At 43.4% G+C, this 20916-nt stretch overlaps 1 protein-coding gene across 4 annotated transcripts in view; it reads left to right on the top strand.

Annotated features, from left to right (window-relative positions):
- The window catches only part of sws (patatin like phospholipase domain containing sws), a 275614-nt gene that overhangs the window by 71589 nt on the left and 183109 nt on the right, over positions 1-20916 (top strand). For all 4 annotated transcript variants that reach the window (XM_037414017.2, XM_075879135.1, XM_075879134.1 and 1 more), the window contains exons 13-14: positions 1337-1489; positions 9836-9969. In XM_037414017.2, the coding sequence (XP_037269914.1) occupies positions 1337-1489; positions 9836-9969 (287 nt within the window). The remainder of the gene's footprint in view (positions 1-1336; positions 1490-9835; positions 9970-20916) is intronic.

Here is a 20916-nt window from a genome sequence, read left to right as displayed (position 1 = left end):
AAAATTGTGCACAAATTATGGGAGTAAGCACGGTAAATGCCAATGCGCTTCTCAGTTGATCGACGAACGACGCTCAGTTGGCCGCTCTCAGTGCCAGTGTGTATCTCTGTAATCTGACTTTTTGTTCATTGGCCGCAAGTTCGGCCGAATAAACAATGTGATCTTCGAACTACAGTCCTCTCTCTTCTTCGACGTCACGACCCCATGACAATATTGCGAGTTTCTATGAATTGAATGAGCACTGGATACATTTATGCTTTAACCAGAAATAAATGTGAGGATAAAGTAATAGAACAATAATAATAGAATAAACATCTTTGAGGCATGGCTACAGTTCAAGAATACATATAAAGTATGTAGTGCCATAGAAAAATGGGGGCAAAGCAAGTGGTTTTTGACACACAGTGTGCCTAGTTTAGTACAGTAAATGCTCGTTAATTCAAACACAGTTAATTTGAACTGACCACCTAGTCCCAGCACAGCCCTGTGCATTTCTATAAGGAAAACATTTTTTATGATTCGAACGCATAGGTATCCACAATGGTTAATTCGTACTGTGATCCCCTGGTTTTCATCGCTGCTCACAGAAGCTGGCCTCGAGTGACAATGCGTTGCAAACCAAACCAAATTTGCTAGAGATGCAAAACAATGAAAAGGCAGTATTTCTCGGCACGTATGAGATTTCGGAGACTGCGCTGGAGCTCTTGGGCAAGCTGCAAATGATGCTCATGGGGTTGTGATAGAATCGCAAGCAAATATGAATTACTGATTACTTTTAATTTTGATTTTGTCATCTCTGACATGTAAATATGTTTTGGAGCATAAATAGGGCCACACACGTTTATTGCCGTACATTTTGACATTAACAGCTCACTGCCTACATGAGTGCATGTCGGCGCTTATTTCTGGCGTATCACTGACGGAACAATCAAATTATGTCCGCTGTTAGACCTCCATGAACCTAACTTACAAAATTACCCGCCACAAATAAAATAGCACCTAAGTATGGACAACAAGTCCAGAGGTGACTACTTTGGGTTTTTACCGCACACTAGCGTGATGTCCGTTCATTCTAGTGTCATCCTGCTAATTCAAACTCGGTTTAATTCGAACAATTCTATAGCTCCCTTCGAGTTTGAATTAACAAGCTTTTACTGTGTCCAAAAATTCCTAAAACCTTCCAGACTACCACACTCGTTAAGAATGAAAGTTTTATATACGGAGGCTCTTGTAAGTTCACAAGTCAGGGAGCTAGGATGAGTCCATTCTGTGTGTGCTTGTGGTAATGCTCAAAATGACATTGGTTTTGGTATTTTTCTTCATTTTCATGTTGCAGGATGAGGACATGATTCGAAACATGGTCACTCTGAAAGAGTTTCAGCCAGGTGAATACTTGAGCAAGGAGGATTCAGGCGAGCCAGCTTCCTTATTCTTCATTCTTTCGGGATATGTGGCTGTCTCCCAAAAGACATCTGCCAAGGACACTGATGTGCGTACTTATCAGCTCAATAAACCCTCTTCATTGTGTATTGAAGTACAGTTACTCTATCTACTTGCATTAATAATGCAAGTTTGAGCTATTTATGGGAAAGCAGTTTTGAAGTGCATTAGGAAAAGCAAAAATTAAGGAAGACTGTAATAATTATTGAAATGTTATGTAACTGAGGTCTGTAGTAAATATTTGCAATCACAACAGTTCAACCTTATTCAGCTCTTTTATTAAGGAGAAGTTAAGAACATACCATCCAGGAAAATATACAACCTGATGTTATCAAGAATACAGTCAATGACCTCATTTCCGGGCATTGCTTGATGATTCGGATGCCTGTGTGGCATCGCCCCCATGAAGCCAGCGTGTAAGGATGAAGAAAATTTCGCACTCAAATTCTTCAGCATCCAATTTTTCGGACTTTCTGCTCGGGTTAAATACCAAAAACGACATAATTTAGACGCAAAATGGCATAATTTCTAGAGGCAAGACAGTAAAGGACATCACCACAACTCTCCCATTGATTATCTTGCAGCCTTGAATGAATGCTTGTGTACTCCAATCTATTTGTAGTCGTAGGTGTTCCGAAAAATCAGCTTCAGGGCAATGCAAAGGTGTGACGCACTTACTGACTACTGTACCATTATTCATGCACTGAAACATTCCGAGAATTGGATGGGGCTTCTGTAGTGGGACAGTGTCTGTGTGTCATACAGCCACTCACCTATCGTGGCCTGTCATTGAAACCTCATTAAAATGTGCCTGTTTCAAAAATACAAGCTGTTATGACGAAGTCTCGGCTCAGTCCCTTAAGGGCTTATTGAATTTACGAAGTGTCGGTAACTAGAAATAAATGTTTTTTTCGTGTTGATAGATGGCCCTTTCGTAATACTGAAACCTCATTACAACAAAGTTGCATCATTCATGAAAACAAGTTTGTTATGCCCAAAAATTTATTATAAAGGTTTATTCCTAATACTGTATCTACTGTGTGATTACAGTGAAATCTCATTATAATGAACTTCGGGGAGCCGTGGCAATTAGTTCGTTATTTTGAAAGGTCATTAAAGTGACAGCCCAAAAATTAACCATAAATGCTTTTTTTTCGACCGACCAAAATGACTTATACCTGTGTCACACGGGCGCGCAAAAAGTCTTTTAAGTTAGCGGTCTTTTTACGAAGTTGAAAGACTTTTAACAAAGAGGTGTTGCGGCGCAGACACACGGCAGCAACAATCTCCTTTTAGTGTTTTCGTTTGAAGACGCCAGCGAAAGCGTGGCGCTAGCAGTTAAAAGGGAAGCAATGAAAATTAAACGATGTATCACAATGTACAAATCAAAGACTTGTTGCACTGCTCGTTTCTTCAAATAAGTTTAAGAATAAGAGATGAAGAAACACCAATGTGAAAGTTTGTTGCACTAGTTAAGGAAGCATTCCCATAACTAGCGACATGCACAAGTCTGTCTGGCACCACTGGGCTTTTATTTACCGTATTTGTTTTTCGCTGCTATCGACTGCTCTCAACACATTATGGCCGACCGTACGGAAGAAAAAGCGAGGATCGCAAGCCTCACGGCCTGCCTTCTCGCTCTGGAAAGCGAGGCAGACGCTGCAAAAGCCGCCAAGGAGAGTATCAAGCAGCAACTGCTGTTCAGCAATTCCTTGCTGTGCGCACTGGAGCTGTCGGAGAAGGCCTGCGATCGATCGATCTGGGCCTTCAGACGAAACGAGAGGTGGTTCGAGGGAACTGTACCTCACCTCAGTGAGCAGAACTTCAAGCAATCTTTTTGAGTGTACCCGTCCACCTTTCGTTTCATTGTGGAGAGCTTGCGCAGTGAGCTCGAAAGACAGTGCACCAGCATGCGTGAAACCATCACTCCTGAGAAGCGAGTCGGCATTGCCCTATACAAGCTTGACCACATGAATGACGGGCAAACACACGACTGCCACGCTTTCCTCGCTTGTGCAAAATGGCGCAGCACGAGACCGAGCGTCACCACGTGATATTGCCGACGCGTTATAGCTGCTTACGAGAGTAGAAAAGGGAATAACCATTAAAAGAGTTCATTACATCTTCTGCAGGATATGAAATTTGTTTTTACAAAGAGTTTTGGTGACAGAAAAATAAGCATTCGCTCTTTTTTTCCCGCCACTCGAAAATTACTGGCGCCCACTGGTTTCAAGGCTACTCATTCGGAGCCGTAAAAGAGATCGACGAACTCCATTTACGAAAAAGACCGCTTCTGAAAAGGAGTTCGCTCTGTGCCGTTTGTCTGCTGTCAGGAACTTCTTTTCGGAAAAAGACCGCTTACTTAAAAGACTTTTAAGTGCCCGTGTGACTGGGGTATTACGTTTACAACGGTGAGTCCTTCAACTCTTTTTTCACGAGAGAAAACAAATTCACAAATGAACATCAAAAAATGCACGTTTATTTAAAGAAGTCCGTTTTTTTTTTTTAACGCATGCAGCACAAACTTTGCAGCACGAAGGCCTCCAGCTCATCCACATTCTTGTGGTGCGATTTGGCTGCTTTGGCGTTTTTCGCTAGGAAAATGCGTGCTTTTCGCATGATATCTATCATATCTGCGGCCATCACGACCTCGTCAAGGTCTTCAGGTTGCGATGAGGTCGTACCTTCATTATCTGCGGCATTGTTCACACCATCATCACTGCCTTCATCTTGAATGGTTTGAAGGATGTCTTCTGTCGTATCATCTGCTGATGTTGTGGTTCCTTCATCGCACAGCACATAATTGTCGAATGCCTTCATCACACAGCACATAATTGTCAAATGAGACCAAATCCATGGTCAACAGATTGGTTCTTTGTCGCAAGCAGAGATGAACTCATTGTAGTAGCACCGCAGCACGAATGCCGACTTGCTTTGCGGACACGATAATTAATCACCAAAAATAGATGAACACGACTGACAAGGCCTCCTGAAGGGAGTGACATGTCCATAGAGCCAATGGGGATGAAAATTGGACGCGATGAAAGTGCCGTCTGAATTCTGGCAGCAGTTGTACAAAGATTGGAAAATTATTATCTTACAAATAACTGAAAAAGTTTTTATTATCTTCTACACTGAAATAGCTTTCTTGAACAAATAATAACTAAAAATGTTTGTATAATTTATAACTGCATATAAAACAAAATAGCTTTCAAAGCACCTGGACGTTTCGATAAGGCGGCTGGCCGTTCGCATAGCAGACAGTAGCGTCGTCGTCTGCTTCTGCGTCATGGCTGACCCGTGCTTGTCGAGCAGCTCCCTCTCTCAATTTTTCTCATTTCCATATATTGCAATGCAGTGAACTACTTACAAGAAGCTCACAAGTGTCTTGCATATTTACTTCAGTAAGTGAGTGATACCACATACAGGCCGAGCGAAACGACAGTGCTGATCACGCAAACTTGCAGCAATAAATTGTTTTCTGGTGAGTCAATTGATGTTTATATAAAAAGCAGATCGGAACGTGCACCACATTTTTTGCACACAAATGATGCACGAAGCGTACTCGCAGGTACGGATGCACACGAATAAGCATCTCGTTTGTTACTTCGCTGTGTCTGAAATGCACGCTCTTTTCGCAAACGGAGACTGCAATGGTTGCAGTGACCTTTGTGCACCCGGTAACTACAGCAGAATCGTACCAGGTAAAGCCCGAGGCCAGCCAAGACCTAATATCCTCCCCTCCTCACCACGGTGATATAAGGGTGCGCGGGGGAGCGTTGCTCTCCATTTTTAACCCGACCAAAGTACACGAAGAAGATTAGAGCGAGCTCTGCCGTGCGATGTGGCGCCGCGCGCACATTTCGCCATCTTGCTGGTAATACTGAAAACACAATTCCCCTCGAGATGCTCGTGAGCAGCAGTAAGGGGTAGATATAAATAGCTTGCCGTTTGAATGGTGAAGGACGTGCTTCGAAGTGGCTCAGTAGTTAAGGCCTCGCTTTCACGACGCAAAGGTCCCACATTCGATTTCGCACGCCAGAGTGTTTTTCTGGGTTTTCTTTTTTTCTTGTATTTTCATATATATAGATACATCTACATATATACAGATACGTATACATATATAGCGAGTGACGGCGACGTCGATGTCAACGTCAATGCTGGGCCGAGAGTATTCATATAATTGCTATCGCAATAAAGTAAACGCCACGTAAGTAACGTTTTAGCATGTACAGCGGGGAACAATATACATGCATCACATAGTGGGTATATACGTACTACGCATAGCCCCAACGCAGATGCCCGGAGCACAGTAGCTGTTCAGCGATTACTGATATATCCATCGCACTCGACGAAAACTTCACTGCAGTAAGTGTCCGCTAACGTTATAGGTACACCTCTAACGTTCCTTTACATCTGTAGCTGAAGATGTTGTAACACTTCGTCGACAGTATTCAGCAAACTTTCTGTAAATAATATCAGCGTGCCCGCCCGCCTTTCATAAGTAGTGCGGTCCGACTGTTTGTTTTCGGGTTTGCGCTGCCAGCAAAAATGGGTCACTTTCCAATCTTCCACGCTTTCGCACTATTCATGCTTACAAATGCCTAAAATAAATCAGAAGCAGTTTTTTATGCGTACTATTTTGAAGTCTGACAAATCAAACCGCCAAAAAAACGGCTTATGTGGCACTTCATTTGCTGCCGCCGCCAGTGCGCTGCCGTCATTTCGATGGTGGCGACGCCTCACGGCGCGGCCGCGAAGCTTACAACATGCCACTGGCCTGGCCTCCTAGAACACATTTAGAAATGACAAAGATAAGAAAAACCCGAAGCGTTGCGGCTGTCATCGCCTCTTCCAAAGAAAAGAAAGAGCTAAAGAAAATTTCTCGCGTTTCGTTTTCTGCTCTCTCGCTGTCTCTGGTTTTCCGCACCCATGCTTCCTGCACTGCAACTCCCACTCTGCCTCGCCACCTTGCCCTCCCGTGTTGCCCTCGCCCCTCGCCTCAGCACTTGTAAACCTGCAGCGTCAACGTTTCAACAAAAAGAAAGAAAGGAAAGTCGTCTTTTCGTTTTCCCCTCCGCACCTTCGCACGTGTTCTGAGAAGCAAGGCGTCTATTCACTGCATCGCCTGCTTGCGTACCGCTCCGATGGTCGCTACGGATTTCAGAACATGAGTTCGCTGTACTGAGGCGTTGTTAATATGATGTGGAACTAAATTAGCGCTTGTTATTCTGAAAAGTTCGGTATTCTGAAGGACGAGGTAGTGAAACGATTTTACATTGAAACTATTAGCAGTTGGCACGCGATTTTCAAAAAGTTACCGTATTTACTCGCATAATCCTCGCACCTTTTTTTGCCGGAAAACCGATGCAAAGTTGGGGGGTGCGAGAATTACGCGGGGAAAACTTTCCACGAAAACGTACAGAGCGAAAAAGAAAACGAAGTGGCCGGGAATCGGGATTCTCACACCAGCAACCAACAGCAAGCTTTAAAAAGTACTAATTAAAACTTGCCTCAAAAATAAAGGCAGAGATTCAACACAAGACAAGATTTATTTGAGACACAAAAAGTGAAAGCAATTAGTCGAGAGGTAGAATACTATGCGCAAAGCTTGTGAACATTGCGGGCGTAGCGGTAGCGTTCGTCGCTCAAACGGAGCCCTCAAAAGGTAAGCTTAGGACGTCAGTATTGGGCTGATGGCTATTTAAGAAAATCGTCCGCAGTTTCCTTCTGAAGAAATAAAGTTTACCATCAATCCCAGTTTTAGGCACACGGCAGGCCCAAGGCGTGTTGGTGGCTTTCAGCTGCCATCACCAGTAGCAAACACAAAGCTCGTAGACTCCAAAGGGCCCACCGGCGGCCCTGTTGCCGTTGTTTAGTGCATCATCTATCACTTGCAACTTGAAAGGAGCCGTGTAGCTTCAGTATCGCCTCATAACGTGACAAGATTACCGACACAACATACAAAACACGCCGCAACGCGCACTGGCTACTTTGGCTTGGCTTGGATTGAATCTCTGTGCAATAGTACGATTGATGGTTAAGAGATGGCGCCAGACAGCGCACGCTATCATCAGTGGCTGGAACGAGCCGACGACATTATTGCCGCAGTTTTGGGGTGCGATAATTACAAGAGGAAAAAAATAGATCGTATTTTTATTGGGCAATGTGGGGGGGTGCGAGAGTTATGCAAGTGTGAGGATTATGCGAGTAAATACGGTAATTCATATGAAAAGTTCGTTTAGGTGGCATTCATTCTACTAAGATTTTACTGTACATTTTATTTATTTCGTTATATCAGGGTTCAATATACAGTTGAACCTGCTTATGACGAACCTGTATATAAACGATTCCTCGATATAACGAAGTTTTTCTATTTCCCGTCGTTGCTCCATAAAAGTTCATGTATTTGTAAACGCTATGTAACTAAGTAACAGCATGAGACAACCTTAATACAACAAATTTTTCCCACGAGCAATCTTGGAATTTCGCCCCGGATTTTGGCATTTTGGTACAAGCATGCATCTTCCGCGGGTGCCCTGCCGACGAAGTACGAAGGGGCGTTGGCGCACAAGCACACTAGGCGAGAGCGAGCGCTCTTTATTGCACGCGGGTCAGCGCCAGCAGGTGTTGCTGCCATTCTTGCCGTCGTGGGAGCATGCTTAGATGTACCCCCCCCCCCCCAAAAAAAAAAAAAAAGAAAATACTTTTTGCATTGGCAGTGCCACGCTTTCAGTTAGTGTCACACATGTACGGCCGCACTGCATATAGATGTCTCTTTACCAATTAGCTTTCCATGGTATCAGTGTCCGTGTCCATGTCGTTCGCTCTTTGTTTTCAATGCCATACGTGCCTGCATGGTTTTATTGCACGCGCATAGTGTGGCCTCCGACGACGTTCAGCTTTGCTTTTTTTTTTTTAAATGCGTATAACTGCATCTTCACCACTGAGGGGATGTCAGATTAGGTGCTGATGAAAACTCCGAGACCACGGGGAAGACAGATCTTCGGAGGTGAAGTCGTCACGCACTTCCGTCTTGCGCTCGTAGGTTTGTAGCTTTGGCGATTTGCTGATTGGTTCTGACAACAACAGGACGGTGCGTTGAATGTAATGCGATGAACGAAAAATTGTAATCTTATACGCAGTAAAGCTGGCTGCCAACTCTTTAGATCCAATATCACGGAACTCCTACAAAATGCTAATGTAAGCAAATACGATTGCTCCAGGGAGAAGTGCTCTTTTCACACAGTTCCTTCGTGTTGAAAGTTCACAGCTGATAATTGCCGAAATAGCACGCGTGCCAGCAATCGCGACTGTCCTTAAAATTGGAGTTCATTGTTGCTGCTCGAGCGACCCCCTGCCGCGTTTTTTCATGCTTGTTTAAGACGAGTGGTTTCCTTTTTGTTTGAGCATTCGACGTTCTAACATGCTCGGGATGTTATCTTACGCATTTTCCAGGCGATAGAGATGCGCCGGCTCATTTGATCTGAGCTTCAGCAGTGCTTGCGTGCTTATACCCGCTTGAGAAAGTTGCAATGCGCGGGGGCATGTTATCAATTTAGACTAGTTACGGGACATAGCTAGGACAGCAAAAACCTACCGAGAGTGTTCATACAATTGCTGTTGCAATAGTAACGCAGTTTTTTACCCTTAAATAAGCGTTTTGGTTTAGCTCTTCCTGCAGATCCCCTTTTGCTTGATTTGTGCTTTTATTTTTCAAATTCATGTATCGAACTTCCATATAAGGAATTTTTCCAGGAATTTATCAATTTCGTTATATCCACGTTTCACTATGGAGGTTTGAATGTGCCTGAAGCACCACTTTTGCTGTGAGAATGTGCTGGTAAACGAGAAAACTCTCAAAAGGAAAACACACCTGGCAATGTTACATGGAGGTTTCAGCACCAACTCGCAATGATGCCATAAATTTAGACATCCACATTTTCACAGCAATACAGGTTTGCAGTGCTTAGATTCTATAAACACACTAATCAATGTTTGTTAAAGCATGGTTGATGGTATTGTCAGTAGCAAACAATTGTTTCATCTCAATCCTGCTTAAAGTGGGTTTGGCTGTTTGAAAAGAAAAAAGAAAACCTCCTCATATAAGTTCAGGTACTGTGAGCATGAATTCTTAACATGAGCAGTTTTGAAACTACCCTAATGTATTGTTTTTTAGTAGGTTTACATGAACTTTCAAGGGTCAGTTGAGACTTCAAAATTTATGCTAGGGACTTGTCTATGCTTAGAAAACTGGACACAGCAATTACCTAGTTCACTTGCATATGTTAGTGTATAACAGTCATTCTGATCAATTACCTTGCATCTTTCATGTCATGCTCACGAAACATAGTGGTTTAAGAGAGACCTGAGAAAGGGCACCCATACTTTACAGGACCTGCTGTACATTGCTCATGTGGGCGATATCACTGGCGCCCTGGAGGTGCTGACAGGCGAGTCGCCCATCTTTAGCCGCAAAGCCAAGGTGGCATCGCGTGTGGCCTTTCTGACATCCACCCAGTGCTATGAGTAAGTGAAGTTTCACTATCCACGTGACGTAGTGTAAAGTAGGTGTATCTTTTCCTATCATTAGTTTATAGGGTGTTTGCAGGAACTGCAGTAAGCTTATGTTTAGGTGAATTTGTACAGACCTTGAACATTTATTTTTATTAAAAGTTTGTGCTTGAAGAAAAAAAAAAGAGTAAGCTTTTGAATTAATAAAAGAGGTACTCCTACTTGATGAGCCAGAACAAAGGATGACACAAAATATGAGGGATTACAATTCTTGTTACCCTTTAACTGCCAATATAACTCCCAGAAAATGTACAGAAATGTTCAATTTTCTTCATAGGTTTTTTTATGCAATTCTGATTCTGAAAATAATAAAACATGCATACGAGGCATGAAATGCTATTTTTATTTGACAACTACTGCCATCTAGGGTTGAAATTGCAAGCAAAGCAACTACAGTGATATGTCTTCGGTGGTGGAATGAGCACAAAATTGGGCTGTATGAGTGTGGTGCATCATCAGCGATATTGATACAAACTTGTGTGATGAGTTCAGCTTGGGGATGTCTACTAAGGGGTTCAAGTTTACAAACCAGATTGCCTCTGCATAGACTTTGATAACATGTACTCATGCACAGTTAACGATTTGTTAGTAAAGAGAGACTTAAAGTCTATTCTGAAGGAATTATATGATGAACTAAAGAGTTTTTTAAACTTTTTTATACCTTAACAGCCTGAACATGAGAAAACGAACATATACATATGTGAAGTCAAAATGACATATTAGTACGAGAATTCAAGTAAGAAATAAAAAAAGCAATGAGGGTATGACGATAATTGTCTTTAAATGCTGAATAATTTATTACTGCAAGGTTTTTAAATATAGTTGTATATTCAGTGTGTCTTTTGCAGAAGTGATCCAAATAACTCCATTTCTATTTCTGGAACACCAAAATATGTACTCATGTTTACTTATGTACATGATGTGGCATCAAAACTAAAAGCCAGACATGAGAAGAGACATTTGTGAGGTTTGCAAAAGAGGCTAAATCGTTACTTGAAGAGGCCCTGAAGAACTTTTTCAAGTAATCATTGAATGACTAGGGGGCAGGAAGTGACATCCGTTCAGCAGCGCATGTTACGACCTTGAGCACTTCATTTATACATTTTTTTCTTGAATCAGTGGCTTACTATAACTGCGATGACGCGTGGGCATGTAGTGACATCTCGTGATGGTCGTGGTAACTATGCAGCTTAAGATGCTCAAATTGGTCTTTGGCCATGGTCTTTGGGTTTGAAACGCAGTCATTTCGTTTTATGCCATCATTTGTCGAGAGAAAAGTGAGTTATTTCTAGCTGGCTTTGAGGATTTGTGAATTCCAGGCGGCACGTTGTACTACGTTTGGCTCACATGTTCTCAAGAGTCTCTACTGCTGATCAGCATTGTTATGTTACTGTGCTGAAAAAGTACTGCAGAGCCCCTTTGACGCTATTTAGCGATTGTCTATTGCTTGTACTTCAATTTTATGCTCTGTCAGAGTAGCTTGCTTTTCACCTAGCTTAATCAAAGATTCGTTAGTGCCCTGATATTCTTCAAGAACACATATACACAAAATTTTAATTTGTGAGGTTGGTCTTGTGATAAAGTAAAAGATTTTATGGTCAAAATTACTTTTAGTTTGAATAAAAACATGTCTCGCATCCCTGGGCAAATTCAGCCCATTCTTCAGGGATAACTGTCTGGCAGGGCACAAGAAATAGCATTCTTTAGGTTTTTTGTCTTCTTTACTATTGTTCTTTCCACTGTCACTACGGTCTTTGTGTTGTATTTTTCACTGATTTTGAAGGGCATGTACACATACACATGGCAGCATCCTCATAGACCTTGCAAAAATAGGTTCGCAAAAAGCTTGCGCAACAAGCATGACCCGAAAGGGATGCGATGTACTCCACTGCGACTGCGCACAAAGTAGCCGCAATTGGGTTCGACCCTTCAGCAAAGTTCAGAAAAGGCACTCAAGCCTGGTTGTCAACAAGCAAAGGTCTATGAACCCACAATGCAGCACAATGCGTCCATCACAGGATTGCAAGCCGTGCACGGTAACTGCAAAACCGATCAAGTACGCTTGCTAACTGCTCTACGGCTCGCACAAAATGGAGCTGTTGAGTGCACGGACTAGAAGCCGCCTGGCTAAGCAGGTCATGAGCCTCTTGTGCTGGTGTGAAAGTATGTGCTGTGCTGAGCAAGCACCAGACAGAAGCGAGCTTATGTGTAGAGAGAGCCCACTGGCGGCCAATGAGGACAGGCATAGCACACTGACATGTGTTAGTTGGCCGTGAGACAGCTGGCACTTCATCGAGGAGAAAGCAGCATGGCTTGGGCGGGGAACAAAGCCCAGTGCTTATGTACACGGCCTTTATGTTGCTGTTTCAGGGGGATGCAGGTCCTAGAATAGTGAAAATTGGCCAAAAAGTCGATTTTTAGAAAATCGCATTTCTTGAAATTTTATATCCGTAAGCACGTGTTCTCAAATTGTGAATGCCGAATTCGATCAGTAAATGGGTTAAAGTTGGCTATAATGTCGCCACGGTAGTCACGAAAACTCCCCGCGAAAGGTAAAATTTGTTCGAACTTCGCACGCACGCCGCCGGCAAAGCAGTCAGCCTATCGCCACCATCTTGACCTCGTTTTGAAGCTGATTTCTTTGTGTGCGTTTTGCCACCGTTCAAAATGGCGTCGCATGCATGGAATGGCTGCCCTTGCCCCTTTTCCAATGCCTGCTTCCCGACCACTTATTGGCCAAAGCGCGCGCACGCCAGGCGAGTCCCCAGTCTCTCGCTTCCCATTGGCTGCCTGGGTGGTTTTTTTCTGTGTGTTGTTTGTCGACAGCCGGCTCCTGCTTCCCACTCGTGCTATGCGACCATTGCAACAACTCCCCGTTTTTTGCCAGTATGACTGGAGGTGCTCGTCTATAAACGATGCACCAAGCGTACAGCAATAAACGAAGGCGTCCGTGGAAAGCCGACAATGTGTGGCTGAGTTCGCCCGATACGGCTGAAGCGGTGCACTCCGACGACGGCGCTCAGTCGCGGGCGCCTGTTGTGTCCGAAACGGTGCACTCTCCGGAGCCCAGCTGCAGCACCTCTTCAGATTATCACGTCGTCGGATCATCTGACTTTTCTAGTAACATACAGGACCGCATTGACATGGCGTTTTATTCTGTGGACGAGTCTGCAGAGTGCGCCAAGAATGCGGGGGGCTTGAAGGCATCCCTCGCATCGCAGTGTGCAATGGAACGCAAGTTCAAGCTTCTAGATGTTGATCTGGAGGATGACGGCAAAGAAAATAAGACAGAATTTAGAATTGTTACCTGGCGGTGATCGACTCGCTATTTCGACTTGTCGCCTGCCTTGAGTGCAGTGAAAAAAGCGTGACTTTCTCGAAGGCCAAGAAAGAGTATGGGCTGTGTTCGAAGCTTGTCGTCATGTGCAGCAGTTGGGACTTTCACGAAGAGCGGTTTTCGTCCCCACGTGTAGCTGACGGGACCGACGCCAAAATAAGGCCATTCGAAGTGAATTTGCGTGCGATGAATGCCCTCGACACGGGGGCAATGGCCCAGTCTGGCTGTAGAACGCTCATCATGGCAGTGACAATTTCTTGTAAAATAAATATAGATTGTTTACAACCTGAACATTGTGTAGGTGTGTTGTATATGCCAGGGCAACATGATTATTCCATTTCTGTGCATTGCTTTCACTTGAAACTCAATAGACTGACCACAAAGTAAAAAAAAAAAAATTATCCTGCTGTGTGGATGACCATTTCATAGTCTTGGAGGAAGCTGTCGCCATTATTCTAGGAGGGTACAGTCATACATCTAGCATGGTCATTATCGTAAAACATAAAGCTACAAAACAGTGTCAGTAATATTGCCGTAGCTTTACTTTAGGAAAAGTTACAGTTGCTGGAAACTTCAAATGTGTTTTTCTCGGTTCGTTGTTTTAGCACATTTCGTTCGGCCTTACGGGGGTTTTCCTATCTTATATTTGAGTGAGAGTGACAAAGTTGGTATCATTCTATTCGTCTTAAAATTATCCAGGTGGTCATGCTATTTTCATATCTCTAGAACCACATTGCGAATGGTAATTAAAGATAATTATCAGAGGAAATTAGAGTAAAATTTTCATCATAAGTGTTTCTACATTTTCTTGCCTAAAAATGCCTTCAAGTGGAAACGAATAGCTTCACCTCCTACAGCAACTCTTCAGCATTGAGGTTATGCATTTACTTTTTCGTTTTCGCACGGTGAAATTGTGAAAAAGTCTCGTAAAAAATAAGCAATCAATCGAAATTCATACCTAATATTTTCTGAACCACTTGATCTATTAAGAAACAAATTACAGATTTGAAATCAGCATGGAAAACTACTTTAGACAGTGAAGTTTAGCGGAGATTGAGCCAGAAATAAAAGAGTTTTTAGAGCCCACGTCCCCGTTTAACGGCCGTTAGCAGAGCTCGAGTCGCGCGAAGCTGTCATAACGTTCTAGCTGGCGATCAAGGCCCAAAGGCAAAGGTACTCTTGATTGCCTCAACTTATTGATGTTCCCCAGCATTATTTTTATGTGCCACAATTCTAAGTATAGTTTTTTATATGACTAACTGTGGTTTAAACATAAATTTAAGGGCTCGTTTTTTTTTTTTTTTGACACAACAATAACGATAACTAAGAGAGAATGAGACATCTCCTATATGTTAAGTATAAGAGATGTCATTAGAAGTAATTTAAAGTAAATGTGAGGAAAAAAAAAGTCGACGAAAAGATAACTTGCCACTGGCAGGATCGGAGCCTGCAACCTTCGAATAACTCGTCCGAGCTTGTAATACGAGCACATGCTATTGTATGTGGTGCCAACAGGCAAAGTGTTCTACACTGACCGCAATAGCGATGGGCAGTGCTGACTGACATTGACATGTTTAAATGCCTATAACGTATTTACTTGCATAATAAGCACACTTTTTTTTTTTGCAGAAAATCAGGCTCAAAGTAGGTGTGCGCCAATTACGCGGGGCAAAATTTTGGAAAATTTTTTCGACTGTTGTCGCGCTTTAAATCTGCACATTTGTCAAGCAGAAGGCGACTTTATTGTTTATCTATTAATTCAGCATAAAACATACATAGCTACGTACCTTTTGATGAACAAGCGAAAGCCGTCAACTGCACACACACATGTAAAATTTATTTACACAAAATTCATAGGTGTTCCTCTTTTTCCCTTTTGAGAGTTTCAGTCGGAGAGCACATATTCATCCTCGCCGAGTGGGCATTCATTTTCGGTGTACGAATCATCCGCACCCCACAACATGTCATCCTCACTCACATCCAGTGCGTTTGAGATACCTGTTTTTTTGAAGCTTTTCCTGACCACTACGTCGTAGATCGCTTGCCATGCTTCCATGATCCAAGCGCTCAGCATTTACACAGGCGGCCTCTTAATCTTACCACCATGAGTCGTCTAATGTTGTCCTCCAGCCATCCAGGTGGTGTAGAGCCTTCAAACATTCTCCTTGAAAGGCTTATTCAAGGACACGTCCAAAGGCTGCAATATCCATGTGAGGCCACCTGGAATCACTGTCAGATCTGTGTACAGCTCCTTTAGCTCATCTCGTACGTGGTCTACTAGGTGCCCACGAAAACTGTCCAGGGCAAGCATGGACGGGAACAACTGACCACCCGGCCACCGACCCCAGACTGTTTTCACACAATACACCAGGAGTTCCGCGCTCATACAGCCTTAATCCAGGACTCTGAAATAGATTCCTTGAGGGAAATTTGCCTTTGGGAGCATCTTACGTTTAAAAATAACGTAACGCGGTAGCTTGCACCCATCCGCTGTCACCGCCAGCATTACGGTGAATCGTTGCTGATCAGCGCCAGACGTTCTGACCATGACGCTCCGTGCAGCTTTCTCCTCCACTGTAGTGTTCAGCAGCATATCAAAGCAAAGTGGGGTCTGATCAGCATGTCGATCTTGGACAAAATGAAGTCTTTCTGCTGTCAGAGTTTAATGACGGAACGGTGGAAGTTCACCATTTTGTTCTCATATGCTGTGGGCAAGCGCTGGCAAAAGGTGGTCCGCTTCGCAGTGCGAGGCCATGGCACCGCATGAAACGAGTTGTCCATCCGGAGCTGGCTTTGAAGTCTTGCTTTGATGCGCTGCGCTCAGGCTATTCTGCGCGCCTCAGTCTGCACAATATTCAATGACACAGCACAGCCGTCTTGTCGTAGCTCCCGTATATGGCAGGCCAGTTGCTCTGCGACGTTCGAATATCTGCCGGTCTTGGCACCGCGGAAAGCCCGTCGTGTCTTATTTGTCGCCTTAAGTTTTTCTTCTTGATCCCTCTAGTACCGAATATGTTTCTTCAACACCGAAATGCCTGCTTGCAGCTCGATTGCCGTGCTCCAGCGCGTACTGCACTGCCTTCAATTTAAATCCAGCCGTGTAGCTTGCGTAGTTCCAAAGTTGAATACATGACCACAACATATGCACACCGCTTGCAAAATGGGCTTTCTTTCTTTTCCGCTGATGGTGGTGATGGCGATCGAGCCCCCGGCATTGTATATGTGACCTCCAAGGAGCGCGGCGATTTGGGGGGTATCAATAATTGTTGGAACAGCCATTTTTTTTTCGCTCATGGAAGCTTTTTTTTTTTCAAGTTTTATTTCGACAAACACGTTGGTTAGGTCGTTGCACTTGTTTTTTTTTATTTGCTCGTCGATTCGTCTTCTTTTTTTCTTCAAGGTACGGGGACCGCATTTCAACTGTACGGCTAGGGGGTAGAATCGTTTCTCATCACTGCCAAGTTCGGGGTGCGCCTATTATGGGCGGAATAAAAAAAAAAAAATCGAATTTTCCGCGACCAAACCAGGGGTGCGCCGATTATGCGAGTAAATGGGGTATATACGCTATGAAGTGGACGAGTGGATGACTGCCACCGTAGCTCTCTGGTAGAGCATGAGATGCGTTATTTGAAGTTCGCAGGTTCGGATCCTTCCGGTGGGAAGTTATTTTTTCATTCACTTTTCTTCTCTCACATTTATATAACAATTACTTGAAATAACATCCCTTGTACTTCTCATGGCATCATTGTGTCTTAGTTGTAATTACAGTGGAACTTTAATTATACGTCCCCTGGTTCCGTGCCTACCTGCATTTTACGACAAATCGGTTTGGTCCTGGCAAAATCTCCATAGAAATAACGCATTAAAAACTTTGGTTATATAACGCAGTTTTATGCCGACCCCGCATTTCACCACAACTTTCCGATTCCGCCCGAAAGAAAAAAACTACCTTTACTCGGATCATTGCCAAAATATTCACGAGTTCAAAATATGAACTTGCGTTACCCTAGATTGATGATTGGAAAACAAAAGAGTGAGACAGGTTGTCTTCTTTGAAAGGAAAAATTATTCTTCTGGAAGTTCATGTGTTTTTACGTATGCCTCAATCGCGTGCGTACGTATCTGGGATTGTTACCTAGTCAAGCTCTATCCACACAGAGTAGCTTCAGCTGGCCGAAAAGCTGATATTTTCACGTTTTTGGTTCGTAAGAACTTTTGCTGGTCGACATACAGCTGATCTCTTGCCTTTCTCACACTCGCAGTAGCAGGCTTCCGCACGCTACGAATGCGACTGTTTTCACAGTACAAGATTACTTTGACTTGATGTCAGTGCTCTTAATATAAGCGTGCGGGACGCTACTAGTTGCACATCACAGGGCAACAAATTCAACGTGCACAGCTCAGTAGCACACAAACCATGCGCGAATGCATTTTGCGGAAACTCGTTGATAGCGATGACACTGTGTGTGACTCTTCTGACGTGAAGCAGTTTGCAACGTGGTTTTAATTTAGTTTTTCCATGCAGGCAATTTTCGGACTCTGTTGGTACAAAGATGCACTTTGTATTAGATTTTTTTTAAGGTTTAGAATAAAGATTTGCTTGCACATCCTTCAGCTAAGTAATGCTGCCATTATCTCCCGCCGGCAAAAATATTTTAATCTACCTTCCTTGCGGAGGCACAATGTAGTGCCGTGGGCTTATTCAGGCAGTCGGTACCCATTTGTTTATTTATTTTTGTTACCCTCAATTGCTGAAGCATTACAGAGGAGATTGGGTTACAACATGAAAAATACAATATAGTAAAACAAATCCTGCTATATTTTATACATGAGGAAGACTATTTAGCAAAACAAAACAAAAGTAAATCATAAAAAAAAATTAAGGGAATCGCAAAAAGAAAATAGTAAATGTGGTAAAGTTATACAATACTAGCGGAAAATGTAAAATTAAAAAGAAGTAAAAAAAATCAAGGAACTTGCTGGAGAATGTCAGCATCTTGACACGTGTAGACAAAAAGTCGGGGGGAGGGGAAATGGATAGGATGACTAGGAGCTATCGGGAAGTAGGTAAGCCGATAAAGGATGACGAAAAAGCGAGTGATCAGAGATGTAAATGATGTCACCTTGTAGATGGTTCCAACCGTTTGATGTGACCGGTATGAAGGAGCAAAAAAATGTGTTTGTGTAGAAAAAAGTATTTTCAACCTTGTGTTTGTGGTCAATGCAAGAGGAATGATACATGGGAGGCATAATGAGCACCCTACGCAATAATGAAGGATGGTAGGTTTTTTGGGGCAAGGCAGAGTGTGACTGCCTGTAATCTTAGTTTTTCAATTATATGACTGTATGGCATGGTTCCCTGTAAGTCTTATACAGTCAAACCTTGTTAGTGCGTACCCGCTTTAAGCGTATTAACAGTGAAGACGTTGCGACAAATCCTCAACCGAGTCTCATAGAGACTGATGCATTTGCGGACTAACTGGGTACCACGATAACATTTTGCGTCACAAAATTTTACTGTGTCCCTGAACTTGCAGATGGCACAATCTGCCGTCAACGATATTCCGTCATGTTGATTAGTGTGGACATCAGCCGATAAATTAAACTTCCGCATGATTGCGGCGATAACATTGTGAGTAATTGCGATCACATTGCCGACGGAAGGCCTTATGGCAGTAAGCATCTCCAGTTATGTGCTCGGGCACGCGTGTGGAGCAGCGTCACTTTAGGCCTACTGCACGCTTGTAGTAGGCAGCTACCTGAACGCGCTGAGCTGCTGATCGCTGCCTCTTCATTGTGCAAGATTGCCGTGTGCCCGTGTGCCTGTAGGCCCGTGTGCTCAGATTTGGGTGCACGTTGAAGAACCCCAGGTGGTCGAAATTTCGGGAGCCCTTCACTACGACGTCTCTCATAATAATGTGGTAGTTTTGGGATGCTAAACACTACATATCAAATTACCAAGAAACCTTGATGCATTATGCTAACACGCACACCGTACAGCAAGCGTAGCGCTGTTGTAACCATGCTGCACGCTTTTATTCAGCGACAGCTCCGTCCGTTGCCAGGACTGCTAGAGCATCGCGGAGAGCGCATTGCTTGCTGAAAGCTCTTTGCCGCCGCGTCAACCTAGCAGGCTAGTCGCTGCATCTGTGCATGGCCTGAAGCGGAGAAGGCATACTCTACGGCTAGCGGATCGGCAGTCACGGTGTGCGCCGAGTGAGCGAAGCGCTGAATGCAACTAGCCATGCAGTAAGCTATTTGGGTCTCTGCGACTGTACCGCATTTAAAAAGAGAAAACTGCATCTGTTTTCGCTTAGAACCAGACCACGGAACAACTATCGTGGACAGTCGGTTGTGTTCATTCTATCACTATACCACGCTGCATATTCGGCAAACCGCAGTAGTTCCAAAATGTCATTGGCGTCGCCACCGCGTGCAACCGGGTGGTTGTGCGAGAATTAGAAACTTTTCTGCACATTGGCAAAAAGAAAGAAATGGCTTTGCGGTGGGCACTTAGGGAATGTATCCCGAGTTTCTTATTTGTTGGCGGCGATGGCGCATGTCAGGATATGCAAACTTGTAGCTGGTGGTTACTGTGTAGTGTGTTTAATGCGTAGTTATGCCTCTGTTCTCGGCAGGTGCGTTTTAATGGGGTTTCATTGTAATCAGGGTTCAACAGCAATATTATAGTTTCAGTGATCTGGGTATTTTCTAGGCTTGTGCAAATAGTGAATTTTAGGTTCGAAGCGAATTCAAAGCGAATAGTGATTTTGATCGAATAATTTCAAATCGAATTCAAATTATATGTATGACATATAAAAAAAAAGAATGTTTATTATGACCTAGCTAACGTGCACACTATTTCTTTTGAATTGAAATAGGGACTCTATGCAAATGCCATTTTTTTTTTCGTTTAAAGGAAGTCGAAACAACCTTGAGTAGTAGTTTCGGTAGGATGCGAGTGATAACCTGCAAGATAATTAACGCTTTAAAATTTATTATACTTGGGGATATAAGCCATCATAACAAGCTTAATAAATTGAAGAATTGATTTGAGGACATCATGTTCCTTTAAAGGGGCCCTGCAACACTTGTTCAAGTAGCCATGGAGCCAGTAAACATGCTTGTTGCTTCACAAATTTACTGCCGAAAAGTTTCTAGGATCAGTCCAGTACGAGCGGAATTCCAAAATTTTGTCGCAAGCTGCAATTGCATTCTTTCTTCTCGTCCCGACGAAATAACTGGAAGTTAAGCAGGGAGAAATGGCATGACGAAAGAAAATAAGCAAATACGTCACACGCACCTTGTGACCTTGAGCATCTTTTTTTTTCTTCGAATACGGGGATTTTTTGCGATCGAGTATGTACTCGTGGACAAGCGGCGGCCCCGGTAACGATGCGCGAACCATGCTTAAATCGCCCAATGGCTGTGACTTGAGCCGTATGTTCCTTCTTGACTGTGACAAGTGATTTTTGAGCTTGTAGTGTCATTTGCCGGGGAAGAAAGCAATTTTTAGCTTTGAAAATTTATTGTGAATTACAGGCTGCGTGCTGCGCTTTAATGTC

Source organism: Rhipicephalus microplus, chromosome X (genome assembly GCF_043290135.1).
Source record: "Rhipicephalus microplus isolate Deutch F79 chromosome X, USDA_Rmic, whole genome shotgun sequence".
NCBI lineage: Eukaryota > Metazoa > Arthropoda > Arachnida > Ixodida > Ixodidae > Rhipicephalus > Rhipicephalus microplus.
Note: the sequence above shows the minus strand (reverse complement) of the source record. Positions and strands in the feature narration are given on the sequence as shown.